This window comes from Pinus tabuliformis, chromosome J (genome assembly GCF_031772625.1).
Source record: "Pinus tabuliformis cultivar Carrire ecotype Pingquan chromosome J, CPIR1, whole genome shotgun sequence".
Classification (NCBI taxonomy): Eukaryota; Viridiplantae; Streptophyta; class Pinopsida; order Pinales; family Pinaceae; genus Pinus; species Pinus tabuliformis.
The window spans coordinates 38,240,785-38,261,850 of record NC_142295.1 but is presented as its reverse complement, the minus strand read 5'-3'; the positions used below and the strand labels follow the sequence as shown (position 1 = coordinate 38,261,850).

Here is a 21,066-nt window from a genome sequence, read left to right as displayed (position 1 = left end):
TTTTAGGAAATAAGGAGAGTGAAACATTCCAACAACAATTGAAAGATGTGGAGATGGAACCTATGGAGCATAAGTTTGCCAACATTGAATTGCAGTTGAATTGACATGGGATGAATCAAAAGGATAATAAGGCACTCTCTTCTAGTTTCTTTTTTATTAAATGACTATTTTAGGGTATAATCATATTATAGAAGTTAGAAATATCGTTTTGAGAATGAATATAGACATAGATTGTCAAGCACAAGTTTTGAACCAGATTAAGGAATTTTTGACGTTATATATATATATATATATATATATATATATATATATATTAGGGTCACTACCAAGGTAGACACCAAATTGGTGTATGGGATCCCTTTGTTTGTGGGATAAGGGACCAACCTTCGTGTAAGGATTTGATTTCTAAAGTCCGCAGAGGAATAAATACTCTACTCCCTTTGGATTTGAACATGTGACCTTTTAGGAAGAAATATGTGTTTTTAACCCTTAGTCCCATTCAAACTATAATATGAAGTAATTAATATAATTTTAAATGAATAAATTTAATTACATACTCTTGAATGATCTCCTTTATTTAATTTTATCACCATATTTCTAGGAAAATTACAATTTTCTTGAAGAACAACAATCTTGTGCTTTTGTCCTAAAAGAGTATTGGTGACTACTACAATTTGAGAATTGACTCGATGATCATTTTCATGGATTTTAGAGGTGACAAAATACATAGATGACTTGTTGTATTGGATTTGTACCTCATGATCTCCAAGGAAATTTTTAATCTCCTATTGTTCTCTATAATCCATTGAGGCAACACCAAGTCTAAAGTGCCCAACTATATTTAGATACCTGTGATGACATGGTCTTGTAGGAGCACGAAAGTTAGTTAGGGATACAATCCTAGATGGCGTCAATCTAATTAATCTAGTATCAATTTATTAATTAGTATCATATCACTAGCCATGATCTCTTCTCTAGTAGTATATCAAAATAGGGATCGAAACAAGCAACACCCAATTCCCAAATTCGTTAACACACATTCGAAGCATAGATTATCTTAAGTATTCCAAAGCTCCAGAACAAGAGCGGGTTGAATTTAAAATGCAAGTAGGGGTGAAGGATAAACAAATTGGAAACTCAAGGAAAGTGCTAGTTTGTCCTCTAGAATTTAAGCTAATAACAACACATATGTCCAAGAACCCTTCCTACACACAATTATCTCAAAGGGGAATGCACTCATGTAGATTAAATGGACCTCGAAATAGAAGAACAAATACAAACACTATCAAACAAACATGAATCTTATCATTGTGTACTGTGTTGGTTTCCAAAATTTTCATAAATGATTGCCCATTAGTATTACATTATTCCCATGTCAACTCAAAACATCACAAACAATAGATTCAAATACATGTAAAAACATAACTTTAGGCATGTAGTGGGAGGATGAACTTCTCATCACATTAATTACTTGGCATTTAGTTTCAAGCCTTGATGTTGTGAACCATGTGAAGGATTAATTGCTTTGCATGAGTTTCAAGCCTTGATGCGAACCATGTGAAGGATTAATTCATTGCCACTCATGATTAAGGGATATACTCATGATTAAGGGATATGATGATGGTTAATTTAATACTTTTAACATTGAGAAACCCACTTTTAAGGGTGAGGTAATGTTAGTAAATTAATTAATTTCACAACTTCTTTACAACATGATGGTGAATAATTTAATATTTGTAACATTGAGAAACTCAATTGGTTTCAAGGGTGAGGTAATGTTAGTAAGTCAATTAATTTCACAACTTTTTTCCAACATTATATTGATAGAAAGAGATTTGGAAAAAAAACATATTTCTTGTTTATTAATTTGAGAAAAAAAGTTCTCAACATGAGACTTTAAAATTCATAATGATATGACTAATGATTACCAACTCCATATGTAAAGCTTACTTTACAGAGAATCAATAATAACCCCTTAAATACCACCAAATACCTACCACTTTAAAAATAAAAAATAAACACAATAATTAAATATATATAAACAATTATTATTTCAAAAAAATAAACAACTTTCCTAATAAAATTTTAATTTAATTTTTAACTCATTTATCTTACCCATACATAACCTATAAACCTTTAAATACAAATCTTTCTGATATTTAAATCATCAAAATTATAATATGTAAAAATAATCCTTACTTAACTTTTCAATTTAACATCAGATAAACCAACCAAATAGTATTTTTTTAAATTTAATAAACCAAAATTAATCAAAATAATCATTAATAACCATCACTTCATAGACAAATTATACAAATAATGGGCCTGGAGTATGCTCTAAAACTGCTTCTGCTTGGCTAAGAGCTCGTCTTCCTCGGACGTAAGGAAACAGGTTAACCGCCCAAGACCCAGAGGCATCTGGCAGGAGTGAAAGCCTGCTCCCTTACGGACTACCAGCGGGTTATTTCGGGTGGCGTGGTTTTCCTTGGTAACAGTGATGTGTCAACTGACATTCGCGGATAGCAGCCAGAGATGGCTGTCCTCACTGTTGGTTTGACAAACTGAGTTTGATAAGTTTTTCCACCTTTTGAAAAAAAAAATTATACAAATAACAAAACATTATTGTCTACATTTAACGATCATCCGTATGGTAAGTGAAAAACTTCGAATCCACGGAATGTGATTGTCCACCATTTTCATCTAATATAATATGGATAGATGTGGGTCACGGTCGTCCTTGTCATCGAAATAGGTTTCATTCAATAATTGAATCTACGACTATGGCGGCCTAAGTGAACGACAAATGAACATATGCGTTAAATGACTTGACTTGACTTTTAAACCACACGTTCCAAATTAGCAATTGCGTTTGACCATTTCCTCTGCAAAATTGTCCCCAATAAGATCTTATAAATTTCAAACAATCTTTGAACAGAGAGCACAAGCAATTGTGTCTGACCGTTTCCTCTCCAAAATTCTCCCCAAAAAAGATCCTATAAATTTTAAACAAACTTTGCACAAAGAGCTAAAGCTGCGCCTGCGCCTGGTTTTCGGAAATTTGTATATTCTTTTGATATTTGTCTAAAGTTTATATCATTGATTTCTACACCCTCACCTTGTGGTTTAATCAGCCAATGCTTCCCAAACAATTTAGATGTTAATTTACATTATAATATAAAATAGAAATTTAAACGATAAAATATAAATGTTATTTTCAATTATTTTTAATTATACAAATACTTATGTAAATATTAAATTTTATTTTACAAACAGATAATTAATTAAATAATTATATTGGTTATTAATTTAATTAATAAAATAATTAAAATCAATTAATTACCTTAGAAACAATTTCATATTTACATTTTTATTTTTTCAAATAAATAAATAAAATCTACAAATTTACTTCAATTATGACACATTTTTATTATGAAAGCTCCTTTTTTTTAAAGTTAAATTCCCAAAATATATTTGTATATGATATCGTTCAACTTTTATTTTTTTATAAATAAATATATAAGATAAATAAAAAAATATTTACCATATAATTAATTAATTTTTTAATTAAAAAGTTCAAAGTAAGTCAACATATAAATCTAGCTTTTTTTAAAGTATTTTTATTTTTCATTCCATTTTCTAAAATTTGAAATTGTATACAAAAATGATAAGATTAAAAATAATTTGGAAATTGTATATAAAAAAGACAAGATTAAAAATAATAAAATAAAATAAATTTGATTTAATTAATTTTTATGATTATTTTTAAATTTTAGTCATCCCACTTCTATCCTGAGATAAATATTTTAATATTTATTATAAATTAATGTTATTTGATATTTGTCAATTATTTAATTTTATTAATTATTTAATATAATTTATATAACCATATAGACTTCTTAAGCTAGCTTTAAATTCTAGCGAAAACCACCTAAGGCTCAAATGAGGTTGGTATAAAGACACTAGGGTTTGGTTAAACCATTGGGAGATCAACGAGAATGTTGCATTGCAAAACATTAATAACATTAAAAATATTGTTACTTCTACGTTCAAAGAAAAAATGTGGTGTGAGAAAGATTTAGCAGCTAAAAGAAAATTAAGATATTATAAGGAGGTCATCAACCCCACCCTAGAAGATCAAAAGTATCTCTTTGTTTTAACTAGCTCAAAGAAGAAAATTAATATAGCCAACATTAGAACGAACTATCATGAGCTCCAAAGTGAAACGGGTCGTTGGACAGTGCCTAAAACACCATGGATGGAAAGGTTCTGCCATCTCTGTGAGAATATGAACATCCAGGATGAAAATCACTTCCTCTTAGAGTGCCCCGCATACAACCACATTAGATATCAGTGTCAAAATCTTTGTTGCAACACTGACCTTCCTAGTCTTTTATGTTGTCAAAATTACAGTGAACTCAGGAGGCTTCTCTCCAAGCTTTTTAAGCGTAGGAATAAAATGTTAAATCAAACTAAATAACTCATTTCTTTAACTCTAATAAACCAAAATTTAACCTGAGTGGAAATTAACCACCATCATCATCATAAAAAACATTAATCTTTTAATTAATTAGTTCCTTAACTCAAACATAGTTTTTAATTAATATTATTTGATTAAAAAAAATCCTTTTACGCTGTTTTTTCTAATTATCATTCCGAAACCGTGGAAAGGTACTGAGCTCACTAATCCATAACCGCTTTATCATTGACCTAGTCCTTGGCTGAAATCGTATGCTCACAACTTTTGACAAAAGCCTTGATTTCATGATTGCGGAATGTTTCTCTAAACACCTGTAGAAAATAAAACAATATAATAATTTTCATAATTGTGATGAAGGATGAGGTTTGGTGGAAATACCACGTGAATTTGGCATATAGTGCAACTTTGTGCGTGCGTTGAAACCATATTTGGCACCACTCAGATTATAATAAATATAAATGGTTACAGCAAAAAGTTCAGAAATATATATATATATGTATATATATAAAAGTATGTAGTCAAAGAAAATAAAATAATATTTTAAATCTAAATAAAAATTAATTTCGACACCCTGTTGTTTAATTGGTCCATGCTTTCCAAACCATATAGATATTAATTTACATTATAATATAAAATAAAAGTTTAAACATTAAAAAATAAATAATATTTTTATAAAGAAAATTAATTATATAAATATTAAATTTTATTTTTATTTTAATTAATTAAAAATTAAAAAATCAATTGACTATATAAAAAGGGAAAAAAAAATCACATTTTTAGTTATTTTTTCCAAATACATATAGATAAATAAAAATCTACAAAATTATTTATAATATCACACCTTTTTTATTATTATCAAAATTTCACTTTTTGGCTTTTTAAAATTAAATTCCTAAAATAAATTTGTTTATGATATGAGAATTTTTTAGGGTTGAAATTTTATTTTTTATGATACATTTTTATTATAAATTATTATTTTTTAATTAATTTTGTAAAATAAATTTGTTTATGATATGGCAAGTTTTTAGCGTTAATTTTTTTATAAGTAAATTAATAAGAAAAAAACAATATTTACTATATATATATATATTTAAATATTTTTCTTTTATTTTTCATTGATTTTCTTAAAACCTAAAACCTAAAATCATATATAGAAAAATAGGATTAAAAATAATAAAATAAAGAATTTAATATTTCATTTTAATTATTAAATTAATTCTATTATTTATTTAAAAAATTAAAGATTCACAAAGTTTCAATTTTGTTTTTATAACCATGATTGAAGATTTAACAAAATTGCTTAATCTCTTCTAAATCAAAGTTTTTTTTAAAAGAATAAATATAAAATAATGTCATGAGTTCAACGAACAACAGTGATTTCTTGTGGCTATCAAACTACCCAAACTCAAGATTTATCAATAAGAAAATGAGATAATTTTATTTGAAAAATAAATTTAAAATCAAAACAAAAATATCATTTGAAAAGTATTTACATTTATATTTCATTTAATACTTTAAATTTCATTATTTCAAATTGTTAAAACAATCCATTGCAATTCCCTCATGAAACAACCTTTGTCTTCCCTATTAGATCCATATTTACTCTTAAATGCCTTTTATATATTTAAGAATATAAATTTCCTTGCCATTTAAGAACTCTTTTGAATTAGGGTTAATTATACATTTTAAATTTAATTATTTCAGATTATTAAAACAATCCATTGCAATTCCCTCATGAAACAACCTTTGTCTTCCCTATTAGATCCATATTTACTCTTAAATGGCTTTTATATATTTAAGAATATAAATTTCCTTGCCATTTAAGAACTCTTTTGAATTAGGGTTAATTATACATTTAAAAGTGTAAGTTTTCTTGTTGCTTAAAAGTCTTTATCATTTGAGATAGTTAATAACGAGTGAGGGCTAAAGGTCTATCTAGTTATTGTAGAGCCCTTGAAATGGTAAACCAAGGGAGTGAGGGTTGTCAGGGGGGCAAGGTCGATATAAGGCATGCAGCAAGGGTTGAAGCGGTCAACAGGGTCTCGATCATCATCTAGGGTCTCCGGTTCGTTGGTTGGTTGGGTTATTCGAGCAAAGCCGAATCGTAGGGTTGGTCCAGCCACACACAGGTTCTAGCATCAGGGTCTATAACCTATTGCTGAAGCCAAGAATCGGGCGGGGATACAGCACTACGATATTGATTATTTTACCTACTACTTTATGATTCTTGGTACCACGTATTAGATTCTGGTTTGGCCGAGCCTATACTCTGAATCCATTAGAACCTACTCCAAGGAATAGACCTACCTTCCTTTAATGCCTACACCTTCTAGTTACCTACCATACGACCTAGACCTGCTTCTCCCTATTCCTCCTAATTGGGTGAAAATGACAAATCTCGTAGGGAACGTAGTTGAAAGAATGAATGCATAATGACATATGCCCATATATGCATGATCTGCTAAAGCGTAATTACGTATATAATGAATGACTGCATCGATATATGTGTCATACCAGATTCGATGTGATTCATTAGTCATTCTTGAGAGATTGAATGATGCTCGTTATATATGTCATTACGTTCTCTCGAAGAATTGATCAAAGAATTAGATAGGTAATTCCGTAATGAATTCTATATGTCATTATGCATTCATGAATTCTATATTCCCGCGGTTCATTCTTTATATATGTGATTATGCTTCAAAACCTCCGCCTCCTCTCCCTAGCAGTCGAGCTTGCTTGCGCATCCTAAAATGGCAAAACGAATAGTGTATTCTGCTAAAACCTCCGCCAAGGATGCGTAAGCAGGCTTGACTGATAAGGAGAGGACCGACAGGGTGCGTAAGCACACTCGACTGTCAAGGACCCGATAGAATTCTTACTATACTCTAACTCCTCATACCCAATAGTAGGACGTGGCATCATTTACTTATTCATCCTAGGACATGGAATTATGCCCAACCCATTACCTTAGATTAGAAGTACCGGATTGGATGGGGTAGAATAGCCCAGGAAGGACTTTTAGTTGCATGCTCCTGCAAGGAAAGGATTATGGTACCAAGGAGGGAAGGATGGCTTTACCTTTAGCTTAGATCGTGTAAGAACTGCCGAAACCTTTAGGAGAAAGTTCATGGGAGCATGCTGCCCCACCTGAACCATAGAGAGTCGAGTCTCTTATATAAGTGAAAACCACCACTTTACAAAACAACACCTTACGAGCATTCATTCATTATATACGTCATTCGAGATATGTCATTTTTGTGAAATTCAGAGTTGGCCTTTCTTTCTGGAAAGGTAAATCCTTCGACAATGCTGCTATGGGCATATGTCATTATGGTTTCATGCATGGTCCATCCAACCTGAGATTGAACGAATGCTGAAGAACTCACTACCCCAGTGGGTTTAAGAATCAATCAAATCACTCAGCATTTCACATTATATATGATTTTCTTTTTTGCTTTTTTCTCCAGGCTCTACTATACTATATTCATGTTATTCGTGCCATTCTTCTACATTTTTATGTTCACGTCCTAATTAACAAGTTGCTTTACTTTATTTACATATATAAATAATGATTGGAAGAACAAAGAAATAAAGAGCCATCAATTCAATTATTTTCTAAATTATTCAATTGCGTAATTACGCGATGTTACGCTTTCTATTTCTTCCTAGATAATTGACTGTAGGGAGATCGAGGAACTATACCATTCAAGGAGGGAATTCTCTCTCTTGCCAATATAAATTTCCTTGCCATTTAAGAACTCTTTTGAATTAGGGTTAATTATACATTTAAAAGTGTAAGTTTTCTTGTTGCTTAAAAGTATTTATCATTTGAGATATTTTTTTACTATAGATAAGTAGATTGTATGAGGTGATTAAATTTGAAGGGTTGATCTTAATTTTCTTTGGAAGGACATATCTTCATTTAACCCTTCAAAGATAAAATGTTATAAAAAAAATTCTACTTCTATTGACAAGTGAATATTAAATAAAAGCATCATCTACGAAGGCGACCAATTTCCTTGGACTGCCAAAAATGGACAGAATCTACTATTTTTTTTTTTTAATCTAACAGTAGGAGTGTTTGAATCGTGTTTTTTTTTATGGAAATAGATTCAACGCCGTCAAAAACCCCTGGGAACCCAAAATCTTGAAGCTTGACAACTCTAATTTGGATTTACAAAAATTTCTGCCGGATTTTATCAAAATTGTGCCTAAATTTCCATAGTTTTCCGGACAAATTTGAAGCCTCGTTATACTAGGCTTAAATAAACCCTTGATATAGTGATAGCTCATTAGTCACATCTTGTGGCGGCCACTTGTCCTTCCGTTCAACCAATTAAGCTTTCTTAGAGAGGATATAATTATCCAAAACCCTGAACACTAATAATAACTGGAAATCCTACATTTTAGCTTAAATAATTAGTGTCTTTATTATATGTATGGTTTATATCCTAACACAATATTGAACACGGATGTCTTTCAGATTTTTTAATGCAAAATTGAATAAGGACGTATTTCATACTTTGTTATCATTCTTATGAAGATAGAGAGGTTGTTATGGATTTTGTTATCTCCTAGGTGATCAATCGACAAAAGATGCATTGTAGCAGATGCATGGACAATCACTACACTCTCATAGATGATCAAAAGAGGTAACAGACAGTAGCAGCTGCATGGATAGCCCCTGGCACTTTGTATCCTTAGGTATGATTCCCTAAAGAGGAAAAATCACAGTAACTCTTTGTACAAAGACCTTTGTAGCCTTCTACAATTTATGTATTAATATATTTCTGGAGTTTTTTAACCTAATAAGGTTTTCTCTAGTTCAAGTCATTGGATAGTTTGAAGTAGAGTGGATTCATTTTTACTTGGTTATTCGTTTTTATTTCTATCATTTATTGATATCAGAACATGTTTTTGTAGCCTGTAGCGTAATTTCTTTTGCATTTTTTTCTCTTTGCATAGTTGTGGATCTCATATGTACAGGGAAATATTAAAGCATTTATTGAATCCACAAATTCACACAAAAATATTCAAATAGCTCACACAATTGTAAGTGATATCACTCCATGGAATCTCACTTGAACAAAACTGTATTACGGTCGGCCTTCAACAAAATGGCCCTTAAGACCCAAAAATAGAGAGAATTCTAGAGAAAAAGGTTAGCAAATAAGAAAGGAAAAAAGTTGAATGGAGAACCAGAAGTAACAGAAGAATGCGTTGAGCACCAACAAGGAATATTAATGATAATGGAACTATTCCTATAAATCTTTGCATGCTCAATCTGCTTGCTTCAATGGAAAATAATTGACTATGAAAAATGACATTTTACCATGGAAAGAAACTGAGATAAAAACTAGTTGAACAATATTACAGCCCACCGGAATATATCCTTTTGTATGTAGAGACTGGAGATTATATCCCTGTGGTAGGAGTGTGACCAAAAAATGTGTGTATGTTTTGAGTTTTATGCCATCCACTAAAGCTTTCCTTTTTCCCAATTAAATAAATCATTTATACTTGTAATTAAATACATAGTAGATATTCAATTGTCCGACAAGTTGCATATAAAACTACATCAATATGTATAAGTGAATATATAAGATATATAACTATTGTCGGGGAACACATCTCTTGGTAGAAAGTAATATTGACCAAAGATGAAAGTTGATATACAAATAATTGGTTAATGAGAAAGGCATAAAATAGTGGGTATTAAGATGTTTCATAAAATAACCCTAACCAATATTTCGAATCATGGAAAGTGTGCCAGATGTGAAATTCTCTGCAGTTACAGATTGAGGTGCTTGACAGGAGTATCTTTGCCAATTATGTTGATTACAACTCTTGAAGCTTTTGTGGGGGCAAAGTGTTCCCTTGTTTTTTTTGGTTCATCGATTGGTTGGCAATGGATTCAAATTTCACACAACAAAATAATTTGAGAGGGAGACCTGATGAATAGCAAGGAGATCACGGGCAAGACTTCAAATAGGTGAGATTGTGAATTATGGAAATTATTATAGATTGTCGTTTTATGGCATGAGATTTAACTCACCCATTTGAAGTGAGTTGAAGGGAAATTGTCATCATACATCGGCTCAAGCACCCAGAAAAGATTACAAGATCTATTGAAATGATAATGAATTAGATTATCTTGGGTTTATGTATTAAGTTGCGATAGGATTTTCCCTTATGGGGGTGAGAAGCGGAGAGGATGGCATTCTAATCAGGTGCTCAGTATTTAGATAAAAAAGCATAGTTCTCAGAATGGATCGAAACCTGAACGACCGCATTTGTCTCAAAAAAATGACCCTAACGCAACTCGTTTCATTGAAAACTGAGTTCGTATGAGAAAGTTATTGTGTTCTGATCGCATTGCTAAACATGCAAAATTTGTAAAAAAATTCCCAGTCACTGCACAGTCAACAGTTCGTACTGCTGACGTGGCAAGTGAGTAGCAGGGTCAATGGTGGTCAGCAATGAATCATAGATGGACAAGTGGCATCATTTCATTGGGTTTCAGATTGGTGTGTTGGCACAATTTGATTGGTTTGTTTTCGGACCAATGAAAGAATGCCACGTGGAAAGCCTGGAGGCCACCACGTGGCACCTCCCAAATGTCAGGCTCGGTGCAGAGTGACAAAATTTTATGGAGGCGTCGAGGCTCAACCCCGCGACCTCCTCTGAGAAAGACCAAGCACATACCAACTCCGCTACCACCATGTTTCTTACAACATAAGTTCTCCACATTAATTTAAAGATTAACGTTGTTGGGATGGGCAGTTAGGAGGGCCAACCCTCCGCATGTGAACAGGCCACCGCTAACACCAAACGGTTAGCAACCTCCGATGGCTCCAGTAAGACCATCACCCTGGCAATTAATGCGATGGTTAACAACACGTGAACGCGTGTAAACCTCCGACGGTTGTGGTAAGCACTAACTCCACAGTTATCGCACTAATTGCTTGTTAGTGGGTAACTAATATTGGTTTAACAATTAATTAAGCCCGAGTTTTAAACAACGGAAAATTTGGTGGTGCCACCATTTTCGGGCCTGCCTCCAGATTTGGCGGCCCTAATTGGAGTTATTCCAGAATTAGAGGAGCTTTTCTAGGAAGAAACTGTTTGAGCCATAATTTGGGCAATTTTCGACCAAATTAAGTTGAGGAAGAGGTGTTCTTGACTAATTTTGGCATTCTAAACACATTGGTGCAAGTATCAGGATCCATAGAAATCTGTAAAACATCATTTTTCCATATTGAGCTAATATAGAGGCCCAAGCCATGGAAGCTGGACCAAGGAGATGTAGCGCAGGAGGGGTGAACTCCTTCATCAAAACATTGTGTTAAAGTGTACCATTGATGGTTTGTTGTACTTTTCACTGTTGTTATTCAGCATTGATTATTTGAGCTATTTTTCCCATGAATTTCATATTAAACTCAAGGAAATTTACCTGTTTACATACACAAACAACTAATGAAAGTCAATACAAGAAGTAATAAGCAAGCATCTGTAATTGATATTTGCACAACAAATACTAACAATAAAAAAAAGATCAAGTTGGTATAAGAGCAAGGTTGAATTTCTTGATTGCTTGAGTTTGTGCAATTAGGGTTTTAATGGTTGCAAAATTGTGATGCTTACAAGGTTAAAGTTGCAGAAAGGAGAAGGAAGCTATTGGTTGCAGCTCTTGAGGTAATGCCCAGAAGAAGCAGAGCCACAAGGCCACAATCTCCACCACCCAAAGTTCCAATTCCAGTTGCACTTGAAACTCCTCAAGTTTTTCCTTTAACTAAGATTGAAGAGGTACAAGCAATACCAGTTTCTGAGCCTGAATCAACAACCATTATGTATGGAGAAAGAGAGCCCGAAGGTCCTCTTCAGAAGAGGAAGAATTTAAGAAATATTTCTTCACTTTAACTGAGATGGTTAAAGTCCTCTATGAAGAGAGGAACACTAGAATGGTTGGAAAGATTTCTAAACCTCCACATGGAGAAGGAAGCTTAGTAGACAAAAGATGATAATAAGGATTCCAAGGGTAATGGTGGAAATTCACCTCCATCTCCACCATCCTCATCATCTTCCTCATCATCTTCATCATCTCACACAACATTATCTTCCACTACCACCACTGAAACTTCCCATGCTCACTCAAAAACAACAATAGACTCCCTTACTTAAATTGGACATAAAATTCGAACTTCCCATGTACAATGGAGAGGTGAATGCAGAAAAGTTGGACAATTGGATTCGACAGTTGGAGGTATACTGTAGAATTCAAAACCTTCAAGAAATCGACATAAAGATCCAGTTGGCTTCATTGAGGCTAGAAGGAGCTGCACTAGTTTGGTGGGAAGAAAAGACTCAAGATGAAATGTGAATCCATGGTAAGATATCCATTACTTGGGTTGAATTTGTTTATGCAATTAAAAGACAGTTTTATCCCTTAGCCTATATGCAAAAAGACATTATGAGTTGGCAGAATTTTAGGCAGCTCAAAGGCCAAATAGTTGAAGATTATACACAGGAGTTTAGGAAAAGGGCTTTGTTGTTAGAATTAAATTTGAATTCCCAAGATACAATGTTGAAATATATTGGGGGTTTACATTCCTATTTGAAACATACTATTTTTAAGTTCAATCCAAACAATTTAGATGAGGTATGTGTGCAAGCCACACACCTTGAATCTAGAGGAAAGAAAATTTAGGAAGAGGGTAGTAAGAGGAAGCCATTCAAGGACAAGGAGAAAGAGAAGGGTGGAAAATGGAAGGGCAAGAAGAATGCAAGTGTGAAGAAAGAAGGGGAGAAAATCACATGCAAACATTGTTCCAAAGAGGGGCATGATGAAGATCACTACTGTAAATTGCATCCCGAATTAAGGCCTATGAAACAAAACAATAAGGGAAAACAAAAGATGACCGCTACCACACAACATGACCTTGGTTCAGATTCTGGTGATGAGAACAATATTTCAACCATGGTCACAAAAGGGAAAGAAATTGTTTCAAGCACTAGTTCCTCACATAGTCAAAACAACACTCCAAATGAAGAGTCAAGAATAGAGTTGTTTCATGTAAGAGTGAGTTCAAAGCATATCCATTGGTTTGGATAGTTAACAATGAAAACTTATAGGTTACAAGGAAGTGTTTATTCAAGTTCGCCATTACTGAAAAGTTCATTGATGAAGTTGAGTTAGATGTAGTTCCACTTGACATCTCAGGAATCATTTTGGGTAGTCCTTATTTGTATGATAGGAAAGCAGTATTTTATCGCCATGAAAACAAAAACATATTGTTCAAGAATGGGGTGGAGTACATTGTGAAAGCCCATCGCAAAAGCTTAACATTTCTTTGGTTAATGCAGGGGATATGAAGAGACTAATAAATGCAAGTAAATATTTTGTGCTTCTCATTATCAAGAAAAATAATGATATTGATTATGAATCTTTTGAGGGTTGTGATGATAACTTGAAATCTGATTTGTTTGATGTGGTAAGCAAGCATGGCGAGATGTTTCAGGAACCAAAGGGGTTACCTCCCAAAAGGGGAACTCAGCATGAGATTCAGTTGCAACAGGATGTTCCACTTCCAAACATAGGCATGTATCGCATGTCGATTATGGAGAGCATGGAAATCAAAAAGAAAAAACAAGAATTGCTTAACAAAGGTGTCATACGCCCATCTACTTCGCCATGTGGTTCGCCCATTGTCTTGGTGCCATTGAACGATGGAACTTGGTGCATGTGTGTGGATTTCTGTGCACTGAACAAAATCACGATAAAGAATCGTTATCCACTCCCAAGAATTGATGATTTTCTTGATCAATTGAGGCATGTAAATTATTTCACTAAGTTAGACTTACAAAGTGGTTATCATCAAGTTAGGATAGCTGAAGAAGACATTTGGAAAACTGCATTGAAATCTAAATAAGGATTGTTTGGGTGGCTTTTTATGCCTTTCAGTCTTACAAATGCTCCAACTACTTTCATGAGGGTAATGAATGATGTATTGAGACCATTTTTAGATGATTTTGTCATTGTCTACTTAGATGATATTCTCATATTCAACAAGTCAAGAGATGAACATGTTATTTGCATGTAAACAAAGTACTTGATGTCTTAAGAAAAGAACAATTCTTTTTAAAGATGTCGAAATGTGAATTTGGTAAGACTTCTTTAGTGTATTTGGGACACATTGTTGGAGGAGGTGAGCTAAAGATCGACCCCTCTAAGGTTGAGTTCATTCTGAATTGGCCCAAGCCCAATATAGTTACATAAGTAAGAATATTTTTACGCGCAGCACAATATTGGAGAAATTTTATTGCTATTTTTTCTTCCATTGCAGCTCCATTACATGCATTGACAAGTGTCAAGAAAGTTTTCCATTGGGGAGAGACAACAGAAATCATTTGATGCTTTGTAGAAAAATATAAGTTCAGCACCGGTATTGGCTCTTCCGGATCTTAGACAGCCATTCAAGATTCAAATGGATGCAAGTGATTATGCCATGGGAGCAGTTCTATTGCAGCATGGTAAGCCCATTTCATTTCATTATAAAACCTTTAATGGAGCCGTAACTAACTATACCACCTATGACAACGAAATTTAGGCATTGGTACAAAGTGTTAAGAAATGGAAGCACTATTTGATGGGGAAGGAGACCATCATCCATACCGACCATCAACCATTGCAATACTTACAGTCACAATCAAAGTTTTAGCAATCACGACATTTCAGATGGATGGGTTTTCTACAACAATTTCATTTGGTTATCAGGTATAAAAAGAGAATCTACAATAAGGTAGTTGATATGCTTTCAAGCCCTATTGTAAATTCATTTGTTATACTCAAGCATAATTCTGTTTTGCATGAAAGTTACATAGAAAAAATATGCAAATGATAGTGACTTTCAAGAAGTATATGCAAGCTTGAGTCAAGGAAATCAAATTGAAGAGTTGTATTGTCATGTACATAACAGTTTGTTGTATCACTTGGACAAGTTGTGTATTCCACAGGCAGAAAGAAACAATATCATAAGGGAGGCGCACACTTCATTGATTGTTGGACACTTTGGTGTAGGCAAGACAATAGCGAATCTTCAAAGGTATTGTTATTGGCCACGCATGTTTGATAATGTTTCTCATTTCATAAGAGGATGTTCTTTATGTGCTACAAATAAGCCTAGCAATAGGAAACTTGGTTTATACACTCCACTTCCAGTACCTTCACGTCCATGGGAGAGTATCTCAATGGATTTTTTAGGAGGTCTTCCATTGTCAAGGAAAGGTCATGATTACTTATATGTAGTTGTAGATAGGTTCAACAAGATGTGCATACTAGAACCATGTAGAAAGAAAATTACAGTTGAACAAACAGCTCATATTTTCTTCCAAAATATTTGGGTTCATTTTGGTCTTCCTACTTCTATTTTAAGTGATTGAGATTCTCGATTTGTTGGGAATTTCTGGTCAAATTTGTGGGACATGATGGACACAAAGTTGAAGAAGAGTACAACATTTCATCCACAAACAGATGGACAAACCGAGGTGGTCTCCTTTCATCCTTTGTTGCCTCCTGGAACAACCTCGGACAACCCAACCTCCATCACTTATGACGACTAGCATGGATACAGGTGTTTTATATGTTTTGTCTATTTACTGATTCTTATGGCCTCTAAAGTTGTGCACTGTGTCTCTTAATTTTTTTTGTTTCACTGTCATCTAGCTTCAGCGGTAATCAACAAACTTGGTCAGGGTGAGACTACCTGTGTTTTCCTTTTGATGTACCTCTTTTTGGAACCATGATACAATATTGACTTACAAAAAAAAAGTTGCGATAGGATTTGAGTGATGGCCATTGGCGTAACGCGTTGATAATGGAGGAAAACCCAACAAATAGATTATTGATCCAGTCATGTGACATGTTGTGTTGAACATATTCAGCGCAGAATTGGATTTTGGGTTATGTATTAATGGATTTAATCTAGTAGTCAATGTCGACCTTAGTTGAGTTAGTAAATGTCCACCGATAAAATTAGAAGAAGTGTATTTTCCTTGCATCAATTAGATAGATTCCACTGATTAGTGAGGAAGGGTTTTGATGTCGACTTGAAGTTCAATCTATTTGTTGGATACAGATTCAATTTGGGTCGATTTGTTGAGAGGAAACCTTAGTGCATGATACCAAGTCTTTAAATCATTTCCATAGCTAAGGTAAACATGTAACAATCCATACCGGATAAAATCTACACCGTAAAATTTAGCAAACAAATGGTCACGAATCAGACTTAGATTGCTGAGAAACACCTGTGAATCTATGATTGTTGAAACTTGGAATTCTTATTAGATTCCTGCTATATAGGAATATCGAGTAAAAATGGCTCTTTAAAATTTGCAAAAATGGTTGTTTCGTAGTTCTCCGGTTAGATGGGATGAAAAAGTTGGTAGGAAAATGTTCTGCAACGAAAAATATTAGTGTCACCATTATGAGTAAGGGCCTGGAAATTCAACAACCTCCATTACCCATTATTCTTTCTTTAATGTTGCAACAACCTCCTGCCACCTGTGTACCATAGACTAGACTCTAGAGTCTATACGTCATAATTTGAACTTGGGAATCAACACCATAACATGTTGAAACATCGTCTTGCCAAGTCGCCCTAAAGAGGTGAAACCACCTTCATAGTGTGACGTGTCTTGACTAATGAGAGTCATTTCACTGTGAATCGATGAGGGGCAATACCATCCAACATAGGGGCGAAACTACTTTTGGTTTTTGCGAGTTCACTAATTAATTATGGGAATTAACTGTAGTCTTAGTACACTACCACCCCTTCAATGACAGTTGTAACTCAACGTCAGTCAGAGAACAAGGCAAGTTGCAACTTGCAACGAGGGCTAGGGTGGTGAGGATAATAGATAACTGAAAATTTCATAAATGTTTGACGTACCGACAACCCTTCATAGGGATATATATATATATATATATATATATATATATATATAACTTGCCAGAATTAAATTTTTTTTTTTTAACACTCAAATTTTGCTAAACACTTCTATGACATGTAGAGGCCTCTTGAAGGAATGTGATGTGTTCAATGTTAAACATTGATTGCATGCCTTATGATAAACAATATATGATTTGGTGTTATATTAGAAGTGCTTCAAAAAAACATACTTACACATCATTCATATGTAAGTAGGGTTGAAATGAGTTTCCATATAATACATATTTATAAATTAAATTATGTTTAAATCGTATTAAATGTTTATTGTAATTTAAATTTAAATCTCATTGTCCATGAATATATTGCAAATATTAGATTAAAATGTTATACTTAAGTTTAAGTTTGATAATCAAAACTTAATTATATAGTTAAATTTTAAAAATTGCAATTGATAATAATATAAATTAATTAGTTAAAATGAGAGTTCAAAAAGATAAAATCATTTTTTTTAAAGTGGTAAATCTTAAAAAAAATATGTTTTTTTAGACTTAATTTGATTATTAAACTAAGATAAAATTTTAATGTAATTATAATTAATAATTGTTATCTATAGTTAATTATTTGTTAATTATAGCTAATCAAATTGTTAATTATGATCAAATTATTAGTTAATTGTGATTAATCATTATCAACTAAGGTCTTTATGGTCAATCATGACCAATTATTATAAACTATGATCCTATAATAAATCACACTGAACATAATGACTAATAATAATAATATATTATTATTAAATCTAATATTAATATTATTAAATTTAATAATACAGAAAAAAATGTTTGTATTTGAAAAGATTCAATACTTCTAATTACCATATTTTTATAGATATGATGTGCACGAGGGTCAACCTTCACTTGTTCCACTAGTAAAACCTCTAATTGCGGCAATTTTAGAGATATTATAGATAGTATGTGGACCAGGGTCGTAATCAAAGTGGCTTTCATTCCCACAAATTCAATAATAGGCCATATTTTTATAGATATTATGTGGACGATGGTTAACTTTCACTTGTTTCACTAGTAAAACCTCTAATTGCGGCAATTTTAGAGATATTGTAGATAGTATGTGGACCAGGGTCGTAATCAAAGTGGCTTTCATTCCCACAAATTCAATAATAGACTATATTTTTATAGATATTATGTGGACGATGGTTAACTTTCATTTGTTTCACTAATAAAATTTTAGAAAAAAGAAAAAAGAAATATTTTAATGTTTTTTGATTAAAAATAATTTATAAGACAAATTATTTTTCATCTGTTTGATGTATGTGGATCAGATTCTTATAATATTGACAAATTACTTCTTCATCTGCCTGATGTATGTGGATCAGATTCGTTGGTTACAATATCGACAAATTACTTCTTCATCTGCCTGATGTATGTGGATCAGATTCGTTGGTTACAATATCGACAAATTACTTCTTCATCTACCTGATGTATCTGCCTAATGTATGTGAATGAGATTCGTTACAATATCGCTTTTTCCCTCTCAAAAAAATGTGGATCAGATTCGTAATCAAAGTGGCTTTCATTCCACAAATTCAATAATAGACCACTTACGCTCCAGTAACCACGAAACGGAAAATTTCGCTCTCATTAATGTCTTTTACTACGAAGTTTCAATCATCGCTTCCCAATTGGAAGTTGCCTTCATATTTTTATTCTCAAATTCGACAGTGCCTTTCATTACGAAGCTTCAATCATGGCTTCCCAATTGGAAGCTGCCTGCATATTTCTAATCTCACTCTCAATTTCGCTACTGCCTTTTACTACGAAGTTTCGATCATGGCTTCCGAATTGGAAGTTTCCTTCATATTTCTGCTGCCACCAAAAATATATTATAAATACCCAACAAGCCTTCCAGGGAGTTCCAAAAGTGGCTCTTAATTTTAATTGCTTACACCAGATGGCAATGAACAGCGCAAACCAGGAAATTGAGTACACAGAAATGAGCGTGTTAGATCGAATCCGGAGCCATTTGCTGGATGACTTCGAACCCTCGTCCTGCAACACGGGAAAGTGGGGGTGTCATACAACAACGATTTGGGGTCCTCAAGATGAAAACTTCATCCACACCGCTCTCCCCGCCGACTTGGTGTATAGCAGTACAGGGGGAACGGAGACGGAGACGGAAACCCTGACCCCGGCCGTTAAGTCTTCCCGTCCCTCGTTCTCTGTCTCCGTTACGCGAGATGAAGATTTCCAGTGGGAGAGTATTCCGATCGACTGGGGATTCGACGATTCCGTCGCTCCGTCTATTAGCCCTTCCTTATCCACTGCCTCCACGAAGCTCCCGTTATGTGAAAACGATTCGGAAAACATGATTCTGTGCGGTTACCACAATGAAGGGATGCCCCCAATGCCCAAGGAGGAACCGGTGACGGAAATAAAGAAGGAAGAGAGCTTTTCCGTCAAACGGGAGGAGGATGTCCGTCAAGAAACGGTAGCCGCGATGCCGAATCCGAAGAAGAATGTGGGGAGGCATTACAGGGGCGTAAGGCGAAGGCCGTGGGGGAAATTTGCGGCGGAGATAAGGGACTCTGCGCGCAATGGCGCCAGAGTGTGGCTCGGCACTTTCACTACGGCGGAGGAAGCAGCGCTTGCATATGACCGTGCCGCTTACAAGATGAGGGGATGTAGAGCTTTGCTTAACTTCCCCCTCCAAGTTGTGGGGGAGGACAATGATATATTTAATAATATGCGAAGGTTAGAAAAGGCGGAGAGTAGTAGTGGTGAGAATGTGAATGAGAATGAATTGAGTGGGAAGAAGAAGAAGAAGGAACGTGAGGAAGCGAGCAGCAGTGTGAGTGAAGTTGAGTGGGATAGAGAATGTCGAATGAGAGTGGAAGAAGATAGCGAGGAGGTGTGTTGGGGTATGATGATTAATGAGCTTCTACGTGGAACACCACCACTTACACCAACTGCCATTTTCACGACCTTCGACGGTCTCCTCTCCCCTCGACAACTCATCGTCAATTGAGGCCTGCGGTGCGCCACCTCCTTTTGCGGGGCACACTCATTTTCACATTCTTTTACCATTCATTCATTCATTCATGTACAGGACTCATCACGAAGTTCTTATTATTTATTTATCTTTTTATTCTATGTTCCTCGAATAATTCCGCATTTTGTATACTTTCTCAAATTTAAATTATATTTACTTTTGTTAAGTTAAAATTATAATAATATATATATACCAATCCCGGAATGTATACCAATCTCGGAATGGGACGATAAAAGCATTTTTTATATATAATATAATTAATATTTACGATAATCTATTATCAAGATTTTTTTGGGCATTTAAAACTCTGAAAACTTAACGATTGTAATCAAGATTTTAAAAAATTCTGCCAGATTTTTCATAACCCAATTAAAATTTCTATGGTTTTTGGAAGGAAATTGTGGCCTCTTTGTACTGATTCACATGATAGAATTGTACTTTTGTGATAGTAACTTTATTAGTAGTGTGTGGGAACTACATTATCTTCTTTTATCTATCAAGGTTACAATTTCATTTCTCGTAAAATTTTCGTCATATAAAAAAAATCAAAACATGTAATTTTAAGAGTGTTTGAAT

At 33.7% G+C, this 21,066-nt stretch overlaps 1 protein-coding gene across 1 annotated transcript; it reads left to right on the top strand.

Annotated features, from left to right (window-relative positions):
- The first annotated feature begins 18,974 nt into the window (after positions 1 to 18,974).
- Positions 18,975 to 20,591, top strand: LOC149225334 (uncharacterized). The gene has a single exon (XM_089375072.1). The coding sequence runs from the start codon at positions 19,189 to 19,191 to the stop codon at positions 20,464 to 20,466; it is 1,278 nt and encodes a 425-aa protein (XP_089231198.1). The 5' UTR covers positions 18,975 to 19,188; the 3' UTR covers positions 20,467 to 20,591.
- Positions 20,592 to 21,066: the final 475 nt, after the last annotated feature.